A 26,206-nucleotide genomic window follows, 5' to 3' on the forward strand; every position below is an offset into this window, starting at 1 on the left:
ACTAATGATTACTCTTTGTTAATAATTAACACCAAATAGCCCTAATTTTAGGAGAATCAGTCCTGTCTTCATGTACTTTTTTCAAGCGAAGTTGGTTATGTTAAATAGAATAGAAGCAGGTAGAAGAAGCAAGTATTAAATAGAATAGAAGCAGATTAAATAGAAGCAGGTACACCATGATAGGTGTTATTGGCCCCTCTTCATCCAGGCACACATTGACAGGTGATGTGCACTAGCAGCACTTCACCAACTTCACCAGAAAAATACAAATGAAAACGTGGCTTAAGTGTTATTTCTATGTGGGTGGTAAATCCCATAGTAAAATGATTCATTACACAAATGTTTGGCACCAAGGTTGCCACTAAGAATTGAACTAATTCTGAAGATTCGCTTGTAAAAAATACCAAAATTGAAGACAAATTTGGCTTAAATATTCTCGTTCGAAACTATTTGTAGTCTAGTTTTGAAGCTATTCTTGTCAATCACCTAATTGCTGGCACCATGAATGATACTGCTGATAATTACCATATGTTGATAACCTAATTACCAGCAGATAACCCATACTAGAGACAAGAATATTTAAGGTAAAGATGTTCTAAAGACATTAAAATACTTTAGATACTTAACAGCGCTGATAGTCATCGAAGTATCAATTTTATTTGCCATTTTCTTATTATTTATTTAACATATCACCTGGGGAAAATAGTCCCAGTGTGAGATCTAAGGGGATAGAGACTTCCTCCCAAGTGTGTCGTTTATAAGTCTTAAACCTGAAAGGGGAAGAATCATGGAATTTTCCAAGGAGGGAAATTCAATGGTTTATAAAACAACTTTTTATTAGGCGAAAAGTAAGGATTTTATGACTTACTATTAATATACATACGGACATGGGAATCGGATGGTCCCTGGGGGGGGGGCATCTCTCAACATCATTCTTCATGTCTACTAAATCAAATTTTTCAATCCTGGGAATAAATGGTTTTATCATAGGCATGCAATAGCCCCTGTCTAAGTAAAGAGTGATAAGGACACAATGTATTGTTGTTGTTTTTTTTTACCAGGGCACTTCGTACAGAAGGAGTTGGCGAAGAATCTTCGAAAGGGCCTCATTCGATTGGAAATTGAAATTTCTGGTGCCCCTTTTAAGATTTGAAAGTGTTTGGAGGGCAACCTCACCTTCTTCCCCCCCCCCCCACCTCCGCACATCATTTCCCCAAACACATCAAATTAAAAAATTAACATGACAATTTTGTTCAGCATTAGTTGAAAAGTCTAGTAATTATGTCTTTGGGGATAACAACCGCCAGAGCCCTCAGGGCAAGGGCTATAAGTTATGCTAGTTGCCTACTAATAACATATAAGGTTTGTATGGAAACTGTGGTCGTATAATATCCGAAGGAGGCTCATTCGATCGGAAATCATTTTTAAGAGTCAAAAGTAGTCGGAGAGCAACTAGCTACTAGGCCCCACGTCCTTTTTTCGCCAATGCATCCGATAGAAGTTTTGAGATAGCCATTTTGTCCAAAATAGTCTAACGATCATATAACAAAGACCTACCGGGTTAAAACAATCCCCCAGACCCTGAAACCAGGGATGTAAGCTATGCCCCGGGGCATATAAGGTTCTTACGGATTGGAGGGTAACCAGTCCACCCCCCCCCCCCCCGAGCCCATTATTTCCAAAAAAAACGTAATTTCTTTAGCATTGTTGAAAGTTCTAGTAATCAGGTCTTTGGAGATGCCAGCCACTTCCCCACCCCCCACCCCAAAAAAAACCTCAGGTCAAGGCCTTTTACCTTATTGAAAAAAGTATACATATTTGAATTTTGTTTTCCAAAAAGACGAAGGGCATTCAGGTGAGTCTTTCAGAGAATGTTGAGGGGAGTTTTGAAGTAAATCAAAACACGTTATGCGTATATGGGTTTTGAAAAGGGGGTAACTCAGCGATGACTTAGTATATTAATTTGGAATTTACTGGAAATGAAATGGGAGATTATCAATTGACCAAAAAGGCCATATTTACACGCTACTCTACTACTACAATAACCGTTGCTACAGCTGCTACCACAGCTACAACTACTACCACTACTACCAATAAAACTACTGCTTCTGCAGCGAGTGCTACCAAGGCTGAGGATATTGAAATGAACATCTGATGAAACGTTGAGGGAAAAGTTAAACTAAATCAAGACATACTCTACGCATATAGGAGTCATACAGGCGTTTCAGCAATATTTTCGGAACGGCTTACCGTAACAAGATGAAACTTCTAGGGCATCATGAGTGGGATGTTCAGCTGACCAAAAGGCAACATGTACCTGCTACTACTGCTATTAATTCCGCTGCTTCTACAGCTTCTACTATAATACTGCTTCTATTAAAGCGGCCCGTATGAAGGTGAAAATTTTAAAAAATTGTGAGGGGGAATTTGAAGTAAACAACAACACAGTATGTGGACGCGCATTGTTAAAACGGCATATCTCAAGAATGGATTTGGGTATTAAATTCGAGCTTTCAGAGAATGCTTAAAGGGGAAGATCAATTAACTAAAAGATACTATGTGTATGCTACTAGTAACGCTACTACCATCGCTACTGCTGCTACTGTTACTAAACTACTCCAGCTTCTGCTTCCAGTGCAACTACTTGTAAAACTAAGAGGATTTAGATGAAAGGGCGTCAAAAGGAAGTCGAAAGGTCACATCAGCAATATTTTTGGAACGGCCTACCGCATCAAGGTGGAACTTCTGGGATTTCGGGAGGTGGATGTTCAACTGACCAAAAGGCGCCATGTACGTGGTACTACTGTTATTAATACTGTTGCTATTTCTATTAGACTATTTCTATTGTATTACTAATACAACGCTACTACTGCTTCTACTTCTCCTACTACCACCACTATTACTATGATACTAGTACTATTAAGGCTAAGTCTATGACAAAAAAAAATTTGAGAGAACACTGAGGGGAAATTCGGACAGAATCAAAAGACACCATGTGGATCAACATTGTCACGAGACCGTATCTCAAGAAAGGATTTGGGTATTAAGTTGGAACTTTAAGAGAATAATTAAAGGGGAAGATCAATTGACGAAAAGGCAATATGAAAGATAGATAGATATCAAACAGTTCGTGGTAACGAACTGTAGTAAGGAGCGACCTGGCTCAATAGTAACCGAAACTCTAAAAACAGAATTTTAATACCATTAGTTCCATCAAAAGAATTGCATTTTTATGCTGATTTTACATACATAAGCTTCGTCAAGTTTAGTCTTACCCATCGAAAGTTACGAGCCTGAGAAAATTTGCCTTATTTTAGAAAATAGTGGGAAACATCCCCTATTCCATCTTAACAAAAATCACACCATCAAATTCAGCGTATCAGAGTACCCTACTGTAGAAGTTTCAAGCTCCTATCTACAAAAATGTGGAATTTTGTATTTTTGCCAGAAGACGCATCTCGGATGCGTGTTTATTTGTTTTTTGTTGTTGTTCTTTTGCTTTTTGCAGGACCCAGTTGTCCTACAATATCGCGAGAGGGCTCATTCTGACGGAAATTAGAAGTTCTAGTGCCCCTTTTAAGTGACCAAAAAAATCGAAGGGCACCTAGGCCCCCTCCCAGGGGGCCTGATAGCCTATCTGAGATAGCCATTTTGTTCACGCCTCGCTCTTTACGCTAACCTGTTTTATTGTTTTAAAAAGTAGAGCTGTGAGAAAGAGTCAAACTTTAGCGTAATGAGCGAGGCATTGCGGAGGGGACAACCCCTTCATATAGGGAATAATTTCTGTTCGTTTTAAGTTTTAGTGTCGCTCATTACTTGCAATTAAAAAAAATTAAATTTTTATTTAATTGCAAACAAAAGCCACTTAGGGACCATGGCTAAAAAAAAACAAGTAATACAAATTAATACTACCCTCCCAAAATCTCTCTCTGTGCTGCTTGGCTACACGTACGTACCTCCCCATATTCTTAATATCCACTTTAAACTTACTTTTTAAAATTCCAACCATCCAACCTTTCCCATTTACCCAAATCCCAAAATTTTCTACCCTCAAATCTTTAACTCCTTAGAATTGCACATAAAGTTCTCTAAGTCCTCATTTTTCAGCATATCGGGCAAACATACAGGCCGAAAATTTCACCATTTAAGGTGAAAATTCCAAGAAGTACATGAATATACAGGTTATCAAAACGATATATCAGCAATATCATAGCAACGGCTAATTGTATAAAGTTGAAACTTCCAGGACTTGATGAGAGAGATATTTAACTCACAGAAGTCAATACGTTAATACTACTGCTACCACTAATGCTAGTACTATTGCTATTAATACTACCACTAGTAATACTAATGCTACTACGGTGACGAATACTACAACAACGCCCAAGGGGATCAAGGTGAAATTTTCAGTGAATTTTGAGGGGGGATGGTGAACTGAATCATAACACGGTGTCTGTATTCAGGTTGTCAAAACGACGTATCAGCAATATGTTAGGAACAGTTTGGTGTCTAATGTTAAAACTAAAAGGGCTTGTTGTGGGGATATCGAACTAACAAAAAAACAATATTTGCATCCTAATGCTACTGCTTCTACTTATACTACTACTACTGCTACTATTATTACTATTTCTACTACTACTATTGCCACTAAAGCTAATGCTACTATTATTTAATCTACTACTACTACTACTACTACTACTGCAATTACTATTGGTACCGCTACTACTGCTACTAAATCTAAGGATATTAAGGCGAAAACTGGTAATTATTGAAACTGTATTGAACTAAATCGAAACAAACTACGCCCAAACAGGCTGTCAAGCGGACGTATCAGAAATTTTTCAGGAACAGCTGTTGTACTACTACTACTGCTAACAACTCACAGCAGCATCCAAGCCACCTAAGGACAACACAGCTACAAACACTCCACCTACATCCCAATCTATTCAAAGCCTCCTTTTTAACACCCTCCCAAAAAGTTCCGATTTTCTTTAAATATTTTGTTACGATGTAACCCCACCCCTCCCAAGATGAGGACGACCTGGTTTCGGTTTAGCCCTAGACGGTTGGCCGAAAAGGACAATCTTCGGCAATCTGTCATCCTTCGTCCACAAAACGAGCCCTACCAATCTCAATGTTTCTTTCATTATAGCCCTAGAAAGTGGGATTGAACCATATTTTTCGTAGTCTACTGTCTGAAATACGGTCAGTCAGCTGGGTACCCAAAACAATCAGTAGGCAGTTTCTCTGGAAAACATCAAGCAAATCATCGTCTCCTTTTCGAAGCACCCATGCTTCAGAGCCATATTTGACCACTGTCATCACTGTAGCTTCTAATATTCAAATCTTAGTTTGCAGGCTTATCTTCCTATTCTTCCAAACTTTTTTAACTGTAAAAAAAAACACCCCGAGCCTTGGCTACCCTACTTTTAACATCTTCACTATCCCCACCGTCTTTACTAATAATACTACAGAGGTAAGTGAAGCCACCCACGAGGTCAATCTTTTTGTTACCAAATATTATCTTTTCATTTTCACTTATTCTTGGCCTTAGTGACTTAGTCTTCTAAACATTAGTTTTCAAACCTATTCTAGCAACCTGAACTCGCAAAACTGCGAGAAGAAGTTCATTCATTTTGCTCACACTTTCATCAAGGATGCTTAAATCACCAGCATAATCTAAGTCCAGGAAAGTTTTTCCTCCCAATTTGATTCCGTGGTCTCTCATTGCCTTTCCTGTGCTCCTTAAGAAGAAGTCCATCAAAATGATCCATATAAAGTAGGATAGAACTCAACCCTGCTTAACTCCTGATTTTACACAAAACCAGCTGCTAACCTCATTTCCTACCTTAACCGCAGTAGTATTATTCTCACAAATAGCACTACTACTACTACTACTACTACTACTACTAATAACTGACTGCAGCACCAAGCCGCCTGAGGCCAACACTGCCATGCACACTCCTCCTCCAACCTAATCTATTTAAAGCCTCCCTCTTTACACCCTCCCAGGAAGTTCCTATTTCCTTTAAATCTTTATTTATGACATCCTCCCAACTCAGACAAGGACGACCTGCTTTCCGTGTAGCCCTAGACGGTTGGCCAAAAAGGACAATCTTCGGTAATCTGTCATCCTTCATCCGTAGAACGTGGCCTAGCCATCTCAACCTTTCTTTCATTATAGCCCCAGAAAGCGGGATTAAACCACACTTTTCGTACAACCTACTGTTTGAAATACGGTCAGTCATCCGGGTACCCAGAACAATCCGTAGGCAATTTCTCTGGAAAACATCTAGTAAATTTTCATCTGCTTTTCGGAGTGCCCATGTTTCAGAGCCATATTTGACCACTGTTATCACTGTAGCTTCCAATATTCTAATCTTGTGTGTAGACTTATCTTTCTATTCTTCCAAACTTTTTTTAACTGTGAAAAAACACCCTGAGCTTTAGCTATTCTACTTTTAACATCTTCACTGCTCCCACCATCTTTACTAATAATACTACCAAGGTAACTGAAGTTCCCAACCTGATCAATCTTTTCGTTACCTAATGTCACCTGTTCATCTTCACTTATTCCTAGCCTTAGTGACTTAGTCTTCTTAACATTAATTTTCAAGTCTATTTTAGCACCCTGAACTCGTAAAACCTCTAAAAATTCATTCATTTTGCTCACACTTTCATCTAATATGCTTAAATCATCAGCATAATCTAAGTCCAGGAGCGTTATTCCTCCCCATTTGATTCCATGGTCTCCAATTGCCTTTCCTGTGCTCCTTAAGACGAAGTCCATCAAAATGATCCATATAAAGGGGGATAGAACACAACCCTGCTTAACTCCTGATTTAATCCAAAACCAGTTGCTAACCTCATTTCCTACCTTAACCGCAGCAGTATTATTCTCGTACGTAGCGCAAATCACTTTAATGTATTTTTCTGGTATACTATATAACGATAAGGCCTTTGTTAACGCTGTTCTATCAACAGAATCGAAAGCTTGCTCATAATCGATAAAACTAAGGACCAAAGGTGTTTGACAACGAAGGGACTTCTCAATTATTAACCTAAGAGTGAAAACATGGTCGACACGTCCTCTACCTTTACTAAAACCGCATTGTTCTTCCCTTTAAACTTTGTCTACAGCATGTCTCAGTCTAAAAAGTATCATATTACTCAGTAATTTGCTACCTACACAGACCAGACTAATGCCTCGATAATTACGACACTCACTCTTGTCACCTTTCTTATACAGTGGTTTAATTAAGGTTTTCCTAAAATCATTGGGTACTTCCCCTTTTTCAAAAATCATGTTCATAATCTTCAGTAGCTTATTCCTAACCTCAGAGCCACCATATTTAAGAAACTCATTAATCATACTATCAACACCTGGGGCCTTATTATTTTTTAATCCTTTTAGTACTGTCGTTAATTCTTCCTCACTAAACAAATCTTCCTTCACATCCAAGGTATCACAAACTTTTTCATTTTCATCTATATCTTTTCCTGCAACTGTATCTCGGTTTAGAACATTCTCAAAATGTTCCACCCATCTTTCTTTAACTTTTTTCTTATCACTAATTGTGGCCCCATTTCTATCTTTAACTGGGACTAGTCCAGATTGGCTACTCCCTTTCAATTTATTAACATGCCAGTATAATATTTTACTATTATGCCGTCTAGCCGCATCTTCCAGATCCTCAGCAATTTTATCCATCGCCTCCACTTCACATCTCCTTAGTTCATATTTTAATGCTTTCTCCACTTTCTTACATTCCTTTTGTTTTCATACGACCTATCACTCAGATAATTCTTATACAAACCCCTTCTACTCTCTATTAAACTAAAGCTTTTTCACTAATATTCCTAGTTGCAGTCTTAGCACTCTTCCCTAGGACACCATCAGCAGCTTCACAAATTGTTTTTCTGAAATTATTCCATCCATCTTTTAAACCCTCAAGTTTAGTACTCAACTGTTCCTGGAATTTTTTCTCAAATTTTCATCCTGAAGTCTACCAACATCATAACTTTCCGGGAGGGAGTTACCCTTCCGAAATTTCAGCTTTAAATTAACCTTAGACACTACTAGATGGTGATCTTTACTTTTAACATCAATGACGGCACTCCTATACACCCTAGTATCTTGTATTGATCCTGCTAGTCTTCTGTTTACAATAACATAATCAATAAGGTTTGCTGTCTTACCATCACGTGAATACCATGTCAACTTATGGGCCATTTTGTGACCAAACACCGTATTGGTTATAGCTAGGTTGTTATACCTACAAAATTGCAAAAGCCTATAGCCATTACTGTTTTCTTTTCCTACACCAAATTTACCTAGGCTAGGATACCATCTATCCCTATTTCTACCAACCTGGGCATTAAAATTTCCTAGCAAAAACACCATATTTCTACCTTGTACCCTGTCTATTTGCTCCTGTAACTGTAAGTAAAATTCATCTGAGTAAATTCATCTAAGTAAAAGTCACTAGTATCTCCATCAGTTGATTCAATGGGGGCATATACTCCTATAACTGATACGCTAAACTTTTTAGTCATAAAATGAGCAATTAGTATTCTATTATTAATACCTTCCCAGCCTAAACAAGACTTAGCAGCTTCCTTATTCATCATGAGCCCTACTCCCTGTCTATGTACCCCATCCTTCCTGCCTGAGTCAACAAATTCTATGTCACCTAGTTTCATGCTTCCTACCCCTGGGATATGAGTTTCCGAAACTTTTAATAAATCCAGTTCAAACCGTCTGAATTCGTCAGTCAAAATGTCAATGCGATAGTCATTCTTTAACGTCGTAACATTCCAAGTTCCAATTTTCATGTTCTTTAAATCTTTGAAATTATTTTGGCCTCAAGAAAAGCAGTGATCCCGGATACCAGTGCAGGATGGGGACCAACATATCTTCTCAAGTCTACACCGAAGCGCTTAAGCCGGCTTAGAACCGGACAGCAAGAAGTCCCTGGTACCTCCAGTAAGTTGGAGGCTTTGTGCAATCCTGGGCCCATCTTGGTCACAACATGGTTTTCAGCACTTGGCGATGCTCTTCTATCAACAAGAGTCGAAATCCTGCACAGACAGTCCCAAGCCTATTACCTCCGACTCATTATATATTCATGCCTACAAATATTATGCTACTACGGGGAGGTAGCCCATAGTAGATAAATTAGCTAGGAAGAGGTTTTTCAGCCCGAAAACGCCCATCAAAACAAACCAAGACCAGAAAATTATCCAAAAATCAGAATCCCGTACGAGTGCTGTGTTGTTTACTAGGCTATAATTTCCTCGAGGGGCGCCACTCCTCAAGTGGGAAAAATTGACCGCAAGTTTCCCAGTCTTGCAGGTACCCCGAAAGGGTTGAGGCAGCCCTTTACAGAGGCCGTTGTCCATAAATATGGATCTTACGCCCTTCCGCAGTTGTCCTCCTATAGAGGATCCTCCCACGATGGTGTTCTGCTTCACCATGCAATTTAACCTATTACTGGGAGAAGGTTTGTAACTCATCTGACGTGTGAACAGGGCAGTTGGCCCTGCTGAGTGTACATTTGAGGGGCCTTCTTCCTCCTCCACCTGTAATTATGACCCCCAGGGGAGGGTTTCCCAGTTTCTATTATGGGCCCCACTGGGACAAGGTCCTACTTGGTCTAAGCCTATTATGGAGCTAGTCTACCTATCCGTAGGGCATTCCCCTATCTGTTGTCCTCCACCAAAACCTAGCATGATTATCTAATAATTAACTAACTAATGCAACTACTAAACAGTTGCAGTAAATTGCAACTTTACTTTAATTTAGACTATAAAGTAAAGGACAAAAATAATATATACAAGCTCTGTTGTCCTCTGCTAAAACCTACCCTGCAAACTAATAATTAACTATATATTGCAACTAATTAATAATTGTTATAAAGTACAACTTTCCTTTTAATTTATACCCTAAAATAAAGAAAACACAAAAAAGCTCTATTGTCCTCTACCAAAACCTAGCACGCTAACTAATAATTAACTAATAAATAGCCCATTTGGCCTGATTGCAACACCTCACAAGCCACACCTTATAGAAAACACCTTTGAGAATTTAAATTAAGAAGGAAACTTATTAGAAACCCTGCTAGTACTGCAAAAGTAGACCTAAGTAGCCAATTTAGCATGTTTGAAACATCTCACAAGCCAACACCCTATAGAAAACACCTTTGACAATTTAAATGAATAAGAAAACTTATTAGAAACTCTGCTAATACTGCCAAAGTAGACCTAAGTAGCCAATTTAGCCTGTATGAAACATCTCACAAGCCAAAACCCTATAGAAAACACCTTTGAGAATTTAAATGAATAAGAAAACTTATTAGAAACTCTGCAAATACTGCCAAAGTAGACCTAAGCAGCCAATTTAGTTTGTTTGAAATATCTCACAAGCCAACACCCTATAGAGAACACATTTGAGAATTTAAATGAATAAGAAAACTTATTAGAAACTCTGCTAATACTGCCAAAGTAGACCTAAGTAGCCAATTTAGCCTGTTTGAAACATCTCACAAGCCAACACCCTATAGAAAACACCTTTGAGAATTTAAATGAATAAGAAAACTTATTAGAAACTCTACTAATACTGCCAAAGTAGACCTAAGTAGCCATTTTAGCATGTTTGAAACATCTCACAAGCCAACACCCTATAGAAAACACCTTTGACAATTTAAATGAATAAGAAAACTTATTAGAAACTCTGCTAATACTGCCAAAGTAGACCTAAGTAGCCAATTTAGCCTGTATGAAACATCTCACAAGCCAAAACCCTATAGAAAACACCTTTGAGAATTTAAATGAATAAGAAAACTTATTAGAAACTCTGCTAATACTGCCAAAGTAGACCTAAGCAGCCAATTTAGTTTGTTTGAAATATCTCACAAGCCAACACCCTATAGAGAACACATTTGAGAATTTAAATGAATAAGAAAACTTATTAGAAACTCTGCTAATACTGCCAAAGTAGACCTAAGTAGCCAATTTAGCCTGTTTGAAACATCTCACAAGCCAACACCCTATAGAAAACACCTTTGAGAATTTAAATGAATAAGAAAACTTATTAGAAACTCTACTAATACTGCCAAAGTAGACCTAAGTAGCCATTTTAGCCTGTTTGAAACATTTCACAAGCCAAAACCCTATAGAAAACACCTTTGAGAATTTAAATGAAGAAGAAAACTTATTAGAAACTCTGCTAATACTGCCAAAGTAGACCTAAGTAGCCAATTTAGCCTGTTTGAAACATCTCACAAGCCAACACCCTATAGAAAACACATTTGAGAATTTAAATGAATAAGAAAACTATATATATATATATATATATATATATATATATATATATTTAACGGACACGCCACGTTCATTTTTTTTTTAGTAAAGTGTAAATTATGTTTTGGTCTTGAAAAGGCATGGGGATTATCAGCCCTACTCATAGTATTTTTGCTCGTTTGAGTTTGACTCGGTTATTTATTGCAATTTCTTTTCATTTTTGGGTTTCTTTTTCTTTTCTTTGAACAACTTGCTTTATGGAAAAAGTTTTTTACAGTTAATTTCTGTCCGTTTTTTATTGACATAGTCTTTTTCATGGAAAAGAAAATAAGATTTTATACCTTTTGGTCTTTTCTATAAGAATATTAGTTTGGCTTGGGATTAGTATGTTGGAGAAACTTTTCTAACAATTTTTAATTCTGACACAAAATAGTATTGTTTAATTTAGTTTTATACCTCCTCAAGTTGACCTGAGAAATAAAACTTAATACGATTCCGAAAAAAATCTATCTATGCTCTTTAATAACCTGGACACACTTAGACGCTTTTGATTTAGTTAAACTGTGAGATGTCCTATTGGCAACCATATTCACAGTGCCTTTTGATTCAGTTTTAAAGCATATTGCGCCAATAGTATAATTGGTGAGATTGATATACCCTATATGCATTGAGACATATGCATTAGACCGTTATACTATGCTGATAAAAATGGCTGTCTCAAAATTTTGATTGGATGTGTTTGGAAAATGAATGGGCTTGGGAGCAGGGCTGCTTGACCTCCGATCCCTTTGACTCTTAAAAAGGGCCCTTTTAGTACAACCGATCCCTTTTGACTCTTGAAAATTAGCTCCTTTAAAGGTTTCGGTAGTATCAACGCAGGCATAAATGACCGATAGTATCAAGATAGACATGGAATGACCGGCAGTATCCAATAGTGGAAGATGGCTGCACTAGGGGGTGATGTAGGGAGGGAGGTGAGTGGGCAAAGTAGTAATTGTTATGGCTACAGATAGAGGCAACCATGGTAGTTATTATGTATACAGATAAGGGATGACCGGTTGTATCAACGTAGGCATGGGATGACCGATAGTATCAACGAAGGCATGGGGTGACCGGTAGTATTAACTTAGTCACCGATAGATCCAATAGTGAAAAAGATTGCAGCACTAGTGGGTGACTGTAGTATTTGTGTAGGGAGAGATGAGGGGGTGGCGGTAGTATCTGTTAGGTCAACAGATAGGTGCGTCCATAGTAGCTAATAATGAATACAGATAAGGGATAACCTGTTGGATCAACGTAGGCATGGGATAACCGGTAGTATTAACTTAGTCACCGATGGATCCAATAGTGGAAAAGATTGCAGCACTAGTGGGTGACTGTAGTATTTATGTAGGGAGAGACAGGGGATGGCAGTAGTGTCTGTTATGTCTACATATAGGGGCGTTCATAGTAGCTAATAATGAATACAGATAAGGGATAACCTGTTGGATCAACGTAGGCATGGAAAGACCAGTAGTATCAACGCAGGCATGGGATGATCGGTAGTATCAACGTAGTCATGGAATGACCAATAGAATCCAATAGTGGAAAAGAGTGCAGCACTAGGGGTTGACTGTAGCATTTGTTTAGGAGGAGGTGGGGGTGACGGTAGTATCTGTTATGATCACAGATAGGGGTGACCATAGTAGTTAATAATATATTTGTTAAATATGATGGCTCTGTGGTTAGAAATAAGTTACTAAAGATTATAAATATGATTTTGAAAAAGGGGAAGTACCCAACGATTTTAGGACAAGCTTAAACCAATGTATTAGAAAAGTGATAAGAGTGAGTGTTGTAATTATCGAGGGATTAGTCTGGTCCCTGTAGATAGCAAAATACTTAGTAATATGATACTTTTTAGACTGAGAGATATTGCTGAAAAAATTTAAGAGAAGAACTGTGCGGTTTTAGAAAAGGTAGAGGATTTGTTGACCAAATTTTCACTCTTAGGTTAATAATTGAGAATTGCCTGAGTAGTCGCCACTGGTCCTCAGTTTTATTGATTATGAGCAAGCTCGCGCTTCTGTTGATAGAAGAACTTTAGCAAAGGTCTTATCCTTGTATGGTATACCAGATAAGTACATTAAATTGATTAAGTTAAAAGTTAAAACTTTCAGGGTATGTTGGACAGTGCTTGAAACTTCAGGGAATGCATAAGGGGATTTAAGCTAAATAAAAGACACTATATGCATCTGTAGTATCAGAGAATTCTACTGTAGAGGTTCCAAGCTCCTATCTGAAAAATCTGGAATTTTGTATTTCTTGCTTGAAGAAAGATCACGGATGTGTGTCTTTTTTCCCTCAGGGGTGATCCTATAGAACCAATGGTCCTAGAATATTCCGAGAAGGCTCATTCGAACGGAATTTAAAAGTTCTAGCACCATTTTTAGTGAACAAAAGTTAGAGGACACAAGCCCCCCACCCCTCTCTCACCCTTTTTACCCAAAAGTCATCTGATCAAAATTTTGAGATAGCCATTTTGTTCAACATAGTTGAAAGGCACAATGACTATGTCTTTAGGGATTACATGACGGTCCAGAACCATCCGAGGAAGGGCCGCAAGTCATGAAATTTTCCCGTTGTTTAGGCTACATATAATATTTGTTATAGGGGAGCATACCAACGTTTTTCGGGGCGAGGGATATTTTCTGGGGATTGATTTTCTATGGGGCAAACTTACCATTGGGATGGAAGTTTCCAAGGGTGGAATTTCCAGGAGAAATTTGCCAGAATTTGAACACAAAATTCGTTTAATTTGTCATACCTTCCCATTGGTGACCCCGTTTTACATGTTGAGATGATTTGAGGGAATTGTTTGGTGAAAATTTTCGGTGGAATTGGAATTCTCTGGGGGTTTCTTACGTAGCGGGGAGATTTACCGAAGGCAAAAATATCCATGGGGAGTTATCACCACGAGAAATTGTCCATTAGGAAATTTTCTGCAGAAAAAAAAACTTTCCATTAGGGGTGGAAGGGGGAGCGATTTTTTGGAAACTTTTTCATCCGGGGGGATTCCCCAATGACCTTTATTAAATTGAATAAAACGAATTTTTCTTCAATTGAAAGTGTGCTAAGGAGTATTTTTCTTACGGAACCGTGAGCAAGAAATTTTAAGGGGAGAATTCGCAGCGAGGAGGGAACAGTCCGGGGTAGGTTAAAGGCATCGATTATTCGACAGTACAATTTTGGAACCACCGTCGAAATTTTCCTTCAAAATAGGATAACTCTCCTTACTCGTGACTTGAACATCATTTCTTGAAGCCATCATTATATTGTGACAATACAAAACGTGGATAATATATCTGATATACCCAGATAAGAATAAAATATTCAATTCAATCAGTTTCCTGTTTTTGACACAAAATGAGCTACTTAAAATTTTTTATCTATTTAATGTTCAAACTGTCATTACTTGGTTATTTTTTGGCAGAAAAAGTTGGGATCAGCACCAATGCATCAAGATACATCTGATCTTGTCCAAAATATAGCCACACTGGCTTTTTCTTAATAAAATCAAACTAAGAATTCGAAAATTCTTGTCTGGTGAATTTGAATACCAGGCCGATTAAAAATGTTCCTTCAGCCGAATTCAAACACGGATATTCTTGTATTAGGGGGTGCGTTTCTTTTAAAACGTGGATAATATATCTGATATACCCAGATAAGAATAAAATATTTAATTCAATCAGTTTCCTGTTTTTGACACAAAATGAGCTCCTTAAAATTTTTTTACCTATTTAATGTTCAAACTGTCATTACTTGGTTATTTTTTGGCAGAAAAAGTTGGGATCAGCACCAATGCATCAAGATACATCTGATCTTGTCCAAAATATAGCCACACTGGCTTTTTCTTAATAAAATCAAATTAAGAATTCGAAAATTCTTGTCTGGTGAATTTGAATACCAGGCCAATTAAAAATGTTCCTTCAGCCAAATTCAAACACGGATATTGGCTTCTATTAAGGGATGCGTTTCTTTTGAGAATATTCTGTAGTAACCTTGTCAAAATTTTCGACAGACAGCAACAGGCCCTGTCTGTGAATCTGTTGAAAGTTCACTGAACAAGTACAACAGATGAGAAACAATTAATGTCGAAATTATCCTCTGACGAAAACAGTTGTCGAATTTACAGGTGCTTCCTGAACAACGGGAGATTTTGATGACTATTATTTCTAATAAATATTTTACATGAAAAAAATAAAAGAATATTTAAATTGTAGTTTTACGGATTTGATGCTAGATTTTACCATCATATTAGGAACTGCCGCTTGGCCTCATACAATGTTCATATCGGTAGGCATTTGACTTGGCTGATCATAACACCCTAATTCATTTATCACTGAATACCTTTGAAGTAAGCCCTTTCTTAGTAAATTTTGTATATGTTTTCTTTCAAATAGGTCCCAAGTCGTAAAATACAAAAATATTCTCTCTGATCCCCTCCCTACTTGGTAGAATTCCTTAAGGAACCCAACTCTTACAACTAGTATTGATTAATGAAATTGGTAAGAGATTCCCTCCAAGGTGTTAATATGTAGATTACCAGCTGATTCTTGAAGTATGTCATAGAAATATCAAAAGTGGCCCCATCAAATCATGGCCCCCATCAGTAGCCCCCATCTAGCCAGGATTTGGACAAAGCTGAGAATTTACATACGAACGTGAATTCCACTAAGTCAACTATAATAACAATAAACTTCTTAAAATTCTTGAAATCCACTTCCGCCTATCCCACCCAAAATGCTAGTGAAACATTTTAAACTTCTCGGTGTCACAAATTTCTAATAATCTTGAGTGGAACATGCATATTTCAAGGATTCTGGACTTTCCAGACAAAGGCTAGTCAAAACTAAAATATTTAAAGTGAATTAAAATGGCTGATTAACTTTGAAACTGTCAAATGTAGACAATATTTTCACTGTGAACAACAAAGAAATCTTTGCTGGACCATTAAAGCTGAGGGAAAATGGGCCATTACAGATAGCGTTTGGACATACTATTCTTATGGCATATATGCAACACTGTGGAAAAAAGGAAAAGGGCATATGACCTAGGTCACACAATTCAATTCCATAAGATTATCCAATTTCGTTCCTATACCTGAGAAACTTTTTTCATTTTTTTGTTCCACTACCTGGATAGTGTTTTATATGTTTACACATCAAATAAAGTTGAAGAGAAACAAAGAAATAAAGTAAAAAGAATAGACATGTCGAATGCACCAGAATCGACCCATATGCACCGGGTCAATGCATCGACCCATAATGCACCAGGATCGACCTATAATGCACCGGGTCAATGCATCGACCCATAATGCACCAGGATCGACCCATATGCACTGGGTCAATGCATCGACCCATAATGCACCAGGATCGAACCATATGCACCAGGTCAATGCATCGACCCATAATGCACCAGGATCGACCCATATGCACTGGGTCAATGCATCGACCCATAATGCACCAGGATCGACCCATATGCACCGGGTCAATGCATCGACCCATAATGCACCAGGATCGACCCATATGCACCAGGTCAATGCATTGACCCATAATGCACCAGGATCGACCCATAATGCACCGGGTCAATGCATCGACCCATAATGCACCAGGATCGACCTATAATGCACCAGGTCAATGTATTGATCCATAATGCACCAGGATCGACCCATGTGCACCGGGTCAATGCATCGACCCATAATGCACCAGGATCAACCCATATGCACCAGGTCAATGCATCGACCCATAATGTACCAGGATCGACCCATAATGCACCGGGTCAATGCATCGACCCATAATGCACCAGGATTGACCCATAATGCACCGGGTCAATGCATCGACCCATAATGCACCAAGATCGACCCATATGCACCAGGTCAATGCATCGACCCATAATGCACCAGGATCGACCCATAATGCACCAGGTCAATGCATCGACCCATAATGCACCAGGATCGACCCATAATGCACCGGGTCAATGGATCGACCCATAATGCACCAGGATCGACCCATAATGCACCGGGACAATGCACTGGGATCAAGATTCCCCAGGTATTTCAACACGCGTCGAATTGGGTTCAAACTAACATCAAAAATAGATATTTTTTTTTTGTTCTGGCAATTTGTAGGTGAAAATGGTCCAATTTCAGAACAAGTCAGAGTTTTGTACCCTTTTCTGATAAAACTTCAAAGTTCTAATCAAACAGTTAGATTCCTAGATGTTTTCCCTACATACTGAAACTATTTTCAAACCAAAGTCTTTAAGTTAGGCCTTCAAGAGTAGAAAAGATGGTTTTTACATAAACTGTCAAATCATTGATGCCTTTACCCTAATTTCCCAGCCAAAAAACTTCATATGGGAGAATTTTTCAATGGATGATTTTTTCATGGGGACGGGATTGTCCCCAAAGGTGGTGGATTCCCAGGGTTTATTCGGAAAAACTATCAAAAATTAAACATTTAAAAAAAAGTTTTTTCTACTAAAAGAAAGGAGCAACATTAAAACTTAATACAAACAGAAATTATTCCGTGTATAATGGGACTACCCCCTCCTGCAGCATAATTAGAATTAGAACCTTTTTTAAAAGTTTTTAAAAACCTTAGCGTGAAGAGAGGGGTATTGAGATGGGGGGGGGGCAGTCCCCCTCATACACGAAATAATTCCTACTCGTTTTAAATTTTAATGTTGCTTTTTTACTTTCAGTACAAAAAAGTTTTTTTTAATTAATTGTCACAAAAAGAGTCAATAGAGTATGCTATCTTTGTCATCTCTGAAGAGCTGTAGATAAAAATTCAACCATTTATGAAATATTATCCTCTATAAAAAAAAATCAAGATTTTAGAAACCTGTAGGAAATTTCAGAATTAAAAATTGTCTAGATCTTAAATATCTGTCAATTCTTTTTCAAGCAGTCCAGGATTTTTAACATTTTACCATCTTTAAAAAAAAACTATGGTTTAAACTTGACTGAAATAGATGCTAGGGAATTCATCAGTTTTGTGAAAAAAACCTTATTCTAGTTTTTAAAATACTTGTATAATAAACAGCTACCTTGGTATCTCCACTATAAATGCTAACATTGGTCTCCTCTATGATGACCCCACATGGTGGGGTGTAGTTAATATTCACTTTTTGCAACTTCTCCATAGACACACCTAGAAATACAAAAAGGTTAGTCAAATATTTCAAGAAATCATTACCAATTACAATAAAGTAACACGGTTTATTATAAAAGAAGGCCTTGCAATAAAGTTTTGTTATGTTATTTGACCAGAGCCTCAGTTCAATCCCTCCCCTAGCTATAGCACTGTTTTAGGACACAAATCTTTCATATGGTAAAAAAAAAATACTTAATAACTGATATACCAAATCTTCTCAAACTTAAAAGGATAGTAATTGGCTTAACTTTCTTAATTATTAATTCATTAATTTCGTTTTTGGTAAATTTTTCAAGATGCTTTTCATTATTAAAAGACTAAATATTGACAGATTAGCAGCTCATGTACTATCAAAGAAACAGAGCCATGGACTTCTTTTCAAAATCCCAATTATTCAAACTTTCTTCCTCTCTTTAAATTCTTAATTTCTTTGAGGGGGGGGGGGCTTTTTTAATTACATTTTTTTTACAATAGTAACACACATATCAGCCCTCCAAATCACCTTTCAACTTTTGCTTTGGATCCAGAATTTTCATTAAATGACTATTTGCACTTTAGCAAATCCAACATTAACAAATCCAACTTTTAAATTTTTTTTATTATTATTATTATTTTACAAGAGAGCTTTCTGGAGTCATTTGGTTACCTTTCGTCTTCTTAATGAGTTACCTTATTAGTGGAGATGAGTCATTAATGTTAGCTTTGACGTTTGCATTACAGAATATCTTTTTTATATGTGCTACTTCTTTCAAGATGAACTGACAGTCAAAAGTCAATGTATCCAGGGATTGTGGTGCAGAGTTGCAAAACAAATCCGATGATTTACTCTATATAAGCTCCTCTTCTCATATCAAATCATTATTGTCCTTCCTTGGAGGAATAACTGTGAAAACATTGAAAAGTGAACTACAATCTAGGAAAGCTTCACTTTTTATAACAATTGAACTTATTATAAGTTCATATTATATATATCATATTTACTTATTATATAAGTAAATATAACAATTTACTGTTACTTTGAGAGGGTCTTCATATTTAAGATTTTGTGTTTGTTTTAAGATTTTTTTTTTATTACCTTTGGATTTTTATTGGTATTTTTTTCTTTTTTCTAATATTGTGCACTGAAGACAGGCAAGTGGAGGTCTTAACCAAAATATTTACAGTGTACTCTATGATTTTCACTGACTTGTTTTATCCATGTTTCTATCTTCTTTACAGTTTTTTTTTTTTTTGTTAATCTTAAAGTAGAACAAAGGCATTTAAAGAATTAGACAAAATATCCATCTTTTTAAAATATAGAATCTTTGTAATATTCAATAAATTGTCTATCTAGATGTTTCAAATTTTAGAATTGTCTTTATTTGGATTGTGATTAGCAAACATAGAAAAAAGCTTTTCTGTTATAGCACAACTGAATATATAACAAAACACCTTTATTTTCTATGTTGGCTATCAATGAGCAAAAAATAGAAAATTCTAGAATACAAAACATTTAGATAGTGGATGTAATGTAAACTGCATATATTTCAAATACAAGTAGTCAACATACATACTTGTTTAATCTTTTATTTCATAGTACAAAATATTTCTAAAATTTCTCTTTTGCAATGGCTAACAGCATCTCCTCTGTTTATTCGTCATTTCAACAATTTCTGCAAAACACTGGCCTTTCATGTCCTTTTATGAGAAAATAAAAATAAGTCACAGGGGGGACATTTGTTTTACCTTATTGTTTCCTTTTTTTTTGTATGTGTGTGCATGTACCTTTATTTTAAATATTTGCAACATGCAATAACTTTACTATCTAGATGTTTTGAACTTTAGATTTTTCTTTTTCTTTTCTGGTTTATTGTTAACTAACATAAAAAAAAGGCTATTTTGTATCATAATAAATGGAAAAAAAGAAGTTGCTACAACTGAAAGTAAGGAGCAACATTAAAACTTAAATAGAACTGAAATTATTCCATATACATGGGGCTGCCCCTTCCCCAACCCTTGTTCTTTATGCAAGAGTCTTAAAGTTCTTTAAAAGTACTTCTCACTTAAATTCAATGTACCTTGTGTTTTGGCAGTCATGTTAAAGAATTGTGACAAAAAGACAAGCTTTAGCACAAAGAGCAAGGGTTGAAGAAAGGGCAGCCCCCTCATATATGGAATAATTTCAGTTCTATTTAAGTTTTAATGTTAGTCCTTACTTTCAGCTGAAAAACCTTGTTTTTTTATAATATGTGACTCTTATTTAAATCCAACCAAGAATATCTCTTCTCTTCCCTTCTCCAGGAAAAACTTCCCCTGGAAACTTTCTTCTCCACAGAAAATTAGCCCCCCCCCCCTTCCAGGTCTATTTTTCCCTTAAGATATTTGATCAAAATTTTGAGATATGCATTTGATTTAGCATAGTTGAAAGGTCTAACAACTATACCTTTGGGGATGACATGGCCCCCCATAATCCATGGGGAAAGAGATATTTTTCCCAGTGAATAAAAGTGAATGGTAATAAAGTGATTGATTTAAAAAAACTGAGAATAATTATTCCTGTAACAATGACATACATCATCTGTTTGGCAAAGGCATCATTATTTGATTTTTGGTTTGTTAATTATCCTGTACATGTTATGCATTCTTAGCTTGTTGCACCTTTTTTCTCTATCTGTATTTCACAGATGACATACAATTCCTGTTACATGTTCTATTGTTTGTCCTACTATTTAGAACTTAAAGTCTGATCCTGCTGATATAGACAGGATATCTAAAGTTGATTTTTTGCAAACTTATCTTGCACTTGTTTTTTATTTAAAGTAATTTTTACAGATCTGCTTTTGTACATTGAGTGTTTCTGAGAGTTTCATTTGTAGTACTGTAAGTCCAATAGTAAAAAGGTGAAAATCTCAAGCTGATTTTTCATCATACCAGCCCATTACTGTCTCTTGTAAAATAATTAGATTACTTGAGTATATAGTTTTCCCCCTCTAACAAATAGGACTAATGAGGGAGAGAACAAATTTGGCTTTCAGCCTAGAATGAATTGCAGGCATTCTCATTGCATTTTAACATCTCTTCTTGTGGAAAATAATTCCAAGAACAAGGGAATTTAGATTTGTACTTTAGATTTTTCAAAAGCATTTGGCAACATAACCTATTTCCCGCTTTTTTATTCCCTTTATATTTTGGGTGTAAATTTGTCAGTTATATTGCTTCTGTAGCACTGGTAATCTAATTCTTTCCTTGGTTTGGAGTCTTCTCTAACTACTACCATAAAGTTAAAAGAGGTGTAAGACAAGGTGGCATTTTATCACTAACACTTTTTACATTTTGCCTTTCTGGCATGCTTGCAAAAATCTCCTCTACATATTTTTCTGATCTTTGGATGTTTCTCATCTTGTGCATCTGACTCTTGGTTAGTCAGACTAGGACTGGTCTCTCAAAAATAGTATCCTCTGTTTATAATGTTTTTTTCAGAGAGCAACCTTTTGTTAAATATAGAGAAGTGTCAGTTTCTTTCTCTTGCTTCAACTTCTTCATCTCCTCTTGTGATATTCTCTCTATTCCTTCTGATGATTCTTTGCAGTGGTTGGGCACAACCCTTACTAATAATCACCAGCACAATGTTTATATGTTTCTAAAAGAATACAATTTGGATATGCAAGAATTTGTCCCAATCAAGGGATACATAATAGACAGGCACTAGAAAAACTCTGCTCCACCTATTGTGAGTATTCAGTCCTTTACACAGCAAGAAAAAGTGATTTTAAAAGAATTTAGAGAAGTTATTTCAGATTTTGTAATTTTCTTCTTTTCATTTTTTCTTGGATGTGTAATTGGATTCTAATTAATAAATAGAATATACCCAATATAACATTGAATTTGGAAAAGCTGCATAGAAGGCTCTCAAGTACTGCTCCTGGTCAACTTTCTCCTCACAATTGTTTTGTTAAAATTTTATTTTTTGTATGTTTGTGAGTATTTAATTTCTTTTTACTTAACATTCTAATACTTATTGTATAGCAATTTGTAGGTCATAAATAAATAAACAAAAATGGGTAACTCTTCTTAGACAGAAGAAACTAATGAGCAGTGTTTAAACATTTGACTACCCATGACAAGTTTTTTTGGACAAGACAAATTTGGAACCTTTCATTTGTTAATTGTTGCTTAGTTTCAAGATCATATTCATAGCACAATGATTTATCAACTGTGATGACCTTAAGAAAAAAGTCTGGGTCATTTTGGAACTCACCCTTCAACACAGAGCTTGACTTAACATGGATTCACTTTTGCTGTGTAACAGCATTGGCAGAATAAATTGGCTGCCACCCATTCTTCTTATCCCAAAATTTTCTGTCAGAATTATCTGTAGGCTACTAAATTCCAAGTCAGATACACAAAAATTTCATAAAAATTCTTTGATGCTCTGTGATTGATCTTCCAAAATGATTTTACAAACTTTTTTACATTTCTTGTCTGTTTGGAATGTCAAACAATATCCAAAAAAAGTTTGATTGTTAATAGACACTTTGATACTTTTGAACAGGAAAACTACTTAGACACCTGAGTGTTCTCATAACATCATCATTATATACTGTTTTTAAGATTCCAGGGTTTGTGTGGCTGTTTTGTGGCTTAATATCCCCAAATGTTCAAATATATAAAATTCAATATTTGTGATGAATTTTCCTTTGAATTGATAAACTGTCAAATTAATTTGATGATAAGTGACTAACAGAGAATTGAGGTAAAGGTCTTGGTTAGGGGATGCTGAGAAGAAAATATGTTAAGAAAACAATTCTTACTTCATAATGGGCTATCCAGAAAAATTATATAAGCTACAATTGTAGCTTACACATATTCTTTGTAGCCTACCTTGGTGCCCTCAGTTCTCTAATGTGCAAACTTATAACTGAAGTGAGATATTTCCCATGTATTCTTCCAATACATCTCTCTTGTTTTCACCTGTGCAAACAAGTAGGTTTTTATTTTATTGCAATTAGGTTTTCACCTAATGTGCAAATATATACTTGCACATTAGGGTGGGGGATAGCAGGGCTGCCTGCAAAATTTGTTGGCTAAAATTAGGCTATATAGCATATTAGGCTGGCCTACAAAGTAAGAATTGCTCTCTTAACATGTTTCCTTATCAATAGCTCCTAATATAGCTCATTACCAAACTTCAGGGCATATTTATAACCCGGGGTACATACTTCTACATTAAAGAGGGTGGCAGAGTTCATTTCCAACACAAATGGATTTTAGCCTATATTTGGATTCAGGATGAAATTCTGATTTTAAAGATATTAATATTTCTTAGCTATATCATTAATGAGTTAATCAGAAAATTGACGTTCACCCTAGATTAACCCGTGAGCGAAAATCCGTTGAGCAAAATTATCCCGGGAAATCAGTCCTAGGATAAATGGATATCCTTAAACTACCCACGGTTTCTTATTTTGAATTTTTTGCTAATGCCAGAATAACAACTCTGTCCAAAAAAATAAACTAGAATTAAACGTGTGAGTTGCTCATCTAAATTTTCTACTCTAGGTTCAGGTTCTTTTTATTTACAAACTAATTACAACTACAAAAAAGGCATGCCCGGCTGAGTGTCTAGCTAGCAAAATGATACATCACATAATATAATACAGTTAGTACACACAATCACAATCTTTTATAAATACATAAAAAGACAAAAATATGACTTACCAAGTATCACCCCAAGCCAGTAGCCAAATGGAGAAATTACTATAACAATCACCAAAAATAAGAAATAAATGGTAATGTGAAGCCGTGGGGAAACTCGACCAAGAGAATAAATCAGTAGGATGACAAAAACTAAACATATATATATATATATATATATATATATATATATATATATATATTATAAAAAATGAAATGACCAAAGGGTTAGTAAAAAAGTTTTTAATTGCCCCTTTGGCGTACCAACAGAAAGACAAAATTAAAACCCGACCCACGCACATTCAAAAAGTTTGGCTTGCAGTGCCAAAGTAAGAACCCGATCTTTCAGTGTACGCTCGGGTTTCAACAAACTTAGAACATCCCCTCGTTCCATAATCAAGCTCACGTTGGTTAAACAGTTCCATAGCATAAAAATTATTCGGCAGAATTTTTGCAAATTTTTTGCAAAACATCGTTCCATGAAAAGATAATAATAATTCCACAGGTAATATATTAAGGAAAGAATATATACTTTTAACAGGTGATCTTGATGGTAGTTATATTAGAGAGAGTTTAGAGAGGTTTTAGGATACGCAGTGCTTTCTTTTGCTGTCTTTGAAGTGATTTGACATGAGCTTTAAGCGTATTCAAGGAAATCAGGGGACAATAGCTCAGATAAAAATGGACAAGGGCAAAATCTAGCGATCTCAGTGCATGAAAAGGTAGAACAAATTTCAAATGCCGTAATATTTCAAAATTCCTTCCTGACTTCATCCGCAATTTAGCAGTCCGTTCCTTCCAATTAATATTCTGATCAACTAGATATCACACTAAGATATCTTATAGTAGATACACTTTCTAAATAAGTATATTCATCAATGGGTTGTCTACGAAGTTCAAGTTGTGACTTACCAGTACGAGAGAAATCATGTACTTAGTTTTGATATACTAACAGATAATTTATTTGCATCAAGCCAAGTTCCTATCCCCTCGAAAGCTACCAACATATTCTTTCAAAGCAACATTTCATCAGCAACGCACACTGTGTAGGCCGTATCGTTAGCAAATGGGATATTTAGCCCAAGATCTTCCAGCGCCCTGCTGATGTCGTTAACATGAATAACAAAGAGTAGAGGTCTAAGTATGGACCTCTGAGGAATACCAACTTGACCAGTGATACAGAATAGTGAAGAGGTATTATTTCCACCATGCACAAACTGACTCTGCCCAGTCAAATTTGATTCAGTCAGAGAATTTGCAGGTCCACTTATACCATAATTATCCAGTTTAAACACATAAGTTAATGAAGTGCTCTTTTTTTAGGTTATAGGTAGCAACTTGTAATTTGGCTCAATAGGACATTGGCATACATTAACTTAAATTGCAGCTTGGAGCAATCTAAGGATTTCTCCTTGTAGAGCTGCAGAATTGATGGTTTTAGTTAAATTCAGGATTCTTTAGTGACCAGGTACACTGTGCTGATCCATAGTATCTCATTTGAGTTTACACTCTCTGGAGAAACATTCAATATCCAGTCTTTGTTTAAAGATGTCCCCAGGTTCAGCAGTAACAGTTCTTAAGAGAGTTTATTCCAAGTATTTACGATTCTTGAAGAAAAGTATTGAGCACTAACTCTGGATAGGGTAGGCTGCTTAACAAGTTTCGAATGATGACCTCTAGTTCTTGAGTTAGGACCAACAGTGGAAAATAAGGCTACGAGTGTATTAGCTATCATTAACTTATAACTTAAAATGGCATCACTTCTGCTTCTGCTGTATATAAGAGTTAGTAGTTTCAGCACATTCTCATGTTATGTCAAAAAGACCAATTTTCATCATTAGCCTGGCATCAATCCAAGCACGCTTTCTGGCTTTGAAGGATCTAGGAACCTTTTATTTCATTTTTAGGTCATAAAAGTATTTTTAGGTCATTGACTTAAGTAACAAATCATGTAAACTTCAGATAGAAAAAACTGTTTTGATAATATACAGTGCAATACTTCATTGTCGACCATTGAAGCCACGTTTTTACAA

The 26,206-nt window shown here is 36.2% G+C and overlaps 1 protein-coding gene across 1 annotated transcript in view; it reads right to left on the reverse strand.

Moving 5' to 3' along the window:
• LOC136028567 (vacuolar protein-sorting-associated protein 36-like) overlaps nt 1–16,895 on the reverse strand; it is a 45,347-nt gene extending 28,452 nt beyond the window's left edge. The window contains 2 exon segments of the mRNA XM_065706414.1: nt 6,878–7,061; nt 16,663–16,895. Of these exon segments, the coding sequence (XP_065562486.1) occupies nt 6,878–7,061; nt 16,663–16,895 (417 nt within the window).
• Nucleotides 16,896–26,206: the final 9,311 nt, after the last annotated feature.

This window comes from Artemia franciscana, chromosome 6 (assembly GCF_032884065.1).
Source record: "Artemia franciscana chromosome 6, ASM3288406v1, whole genome shotgun sequence".
NCBI lineage: Eukaryota > Metazoa > Arthropoda > Branchiopoda > Anostraca > Artemiidae > Artemia > Artemia franciscana.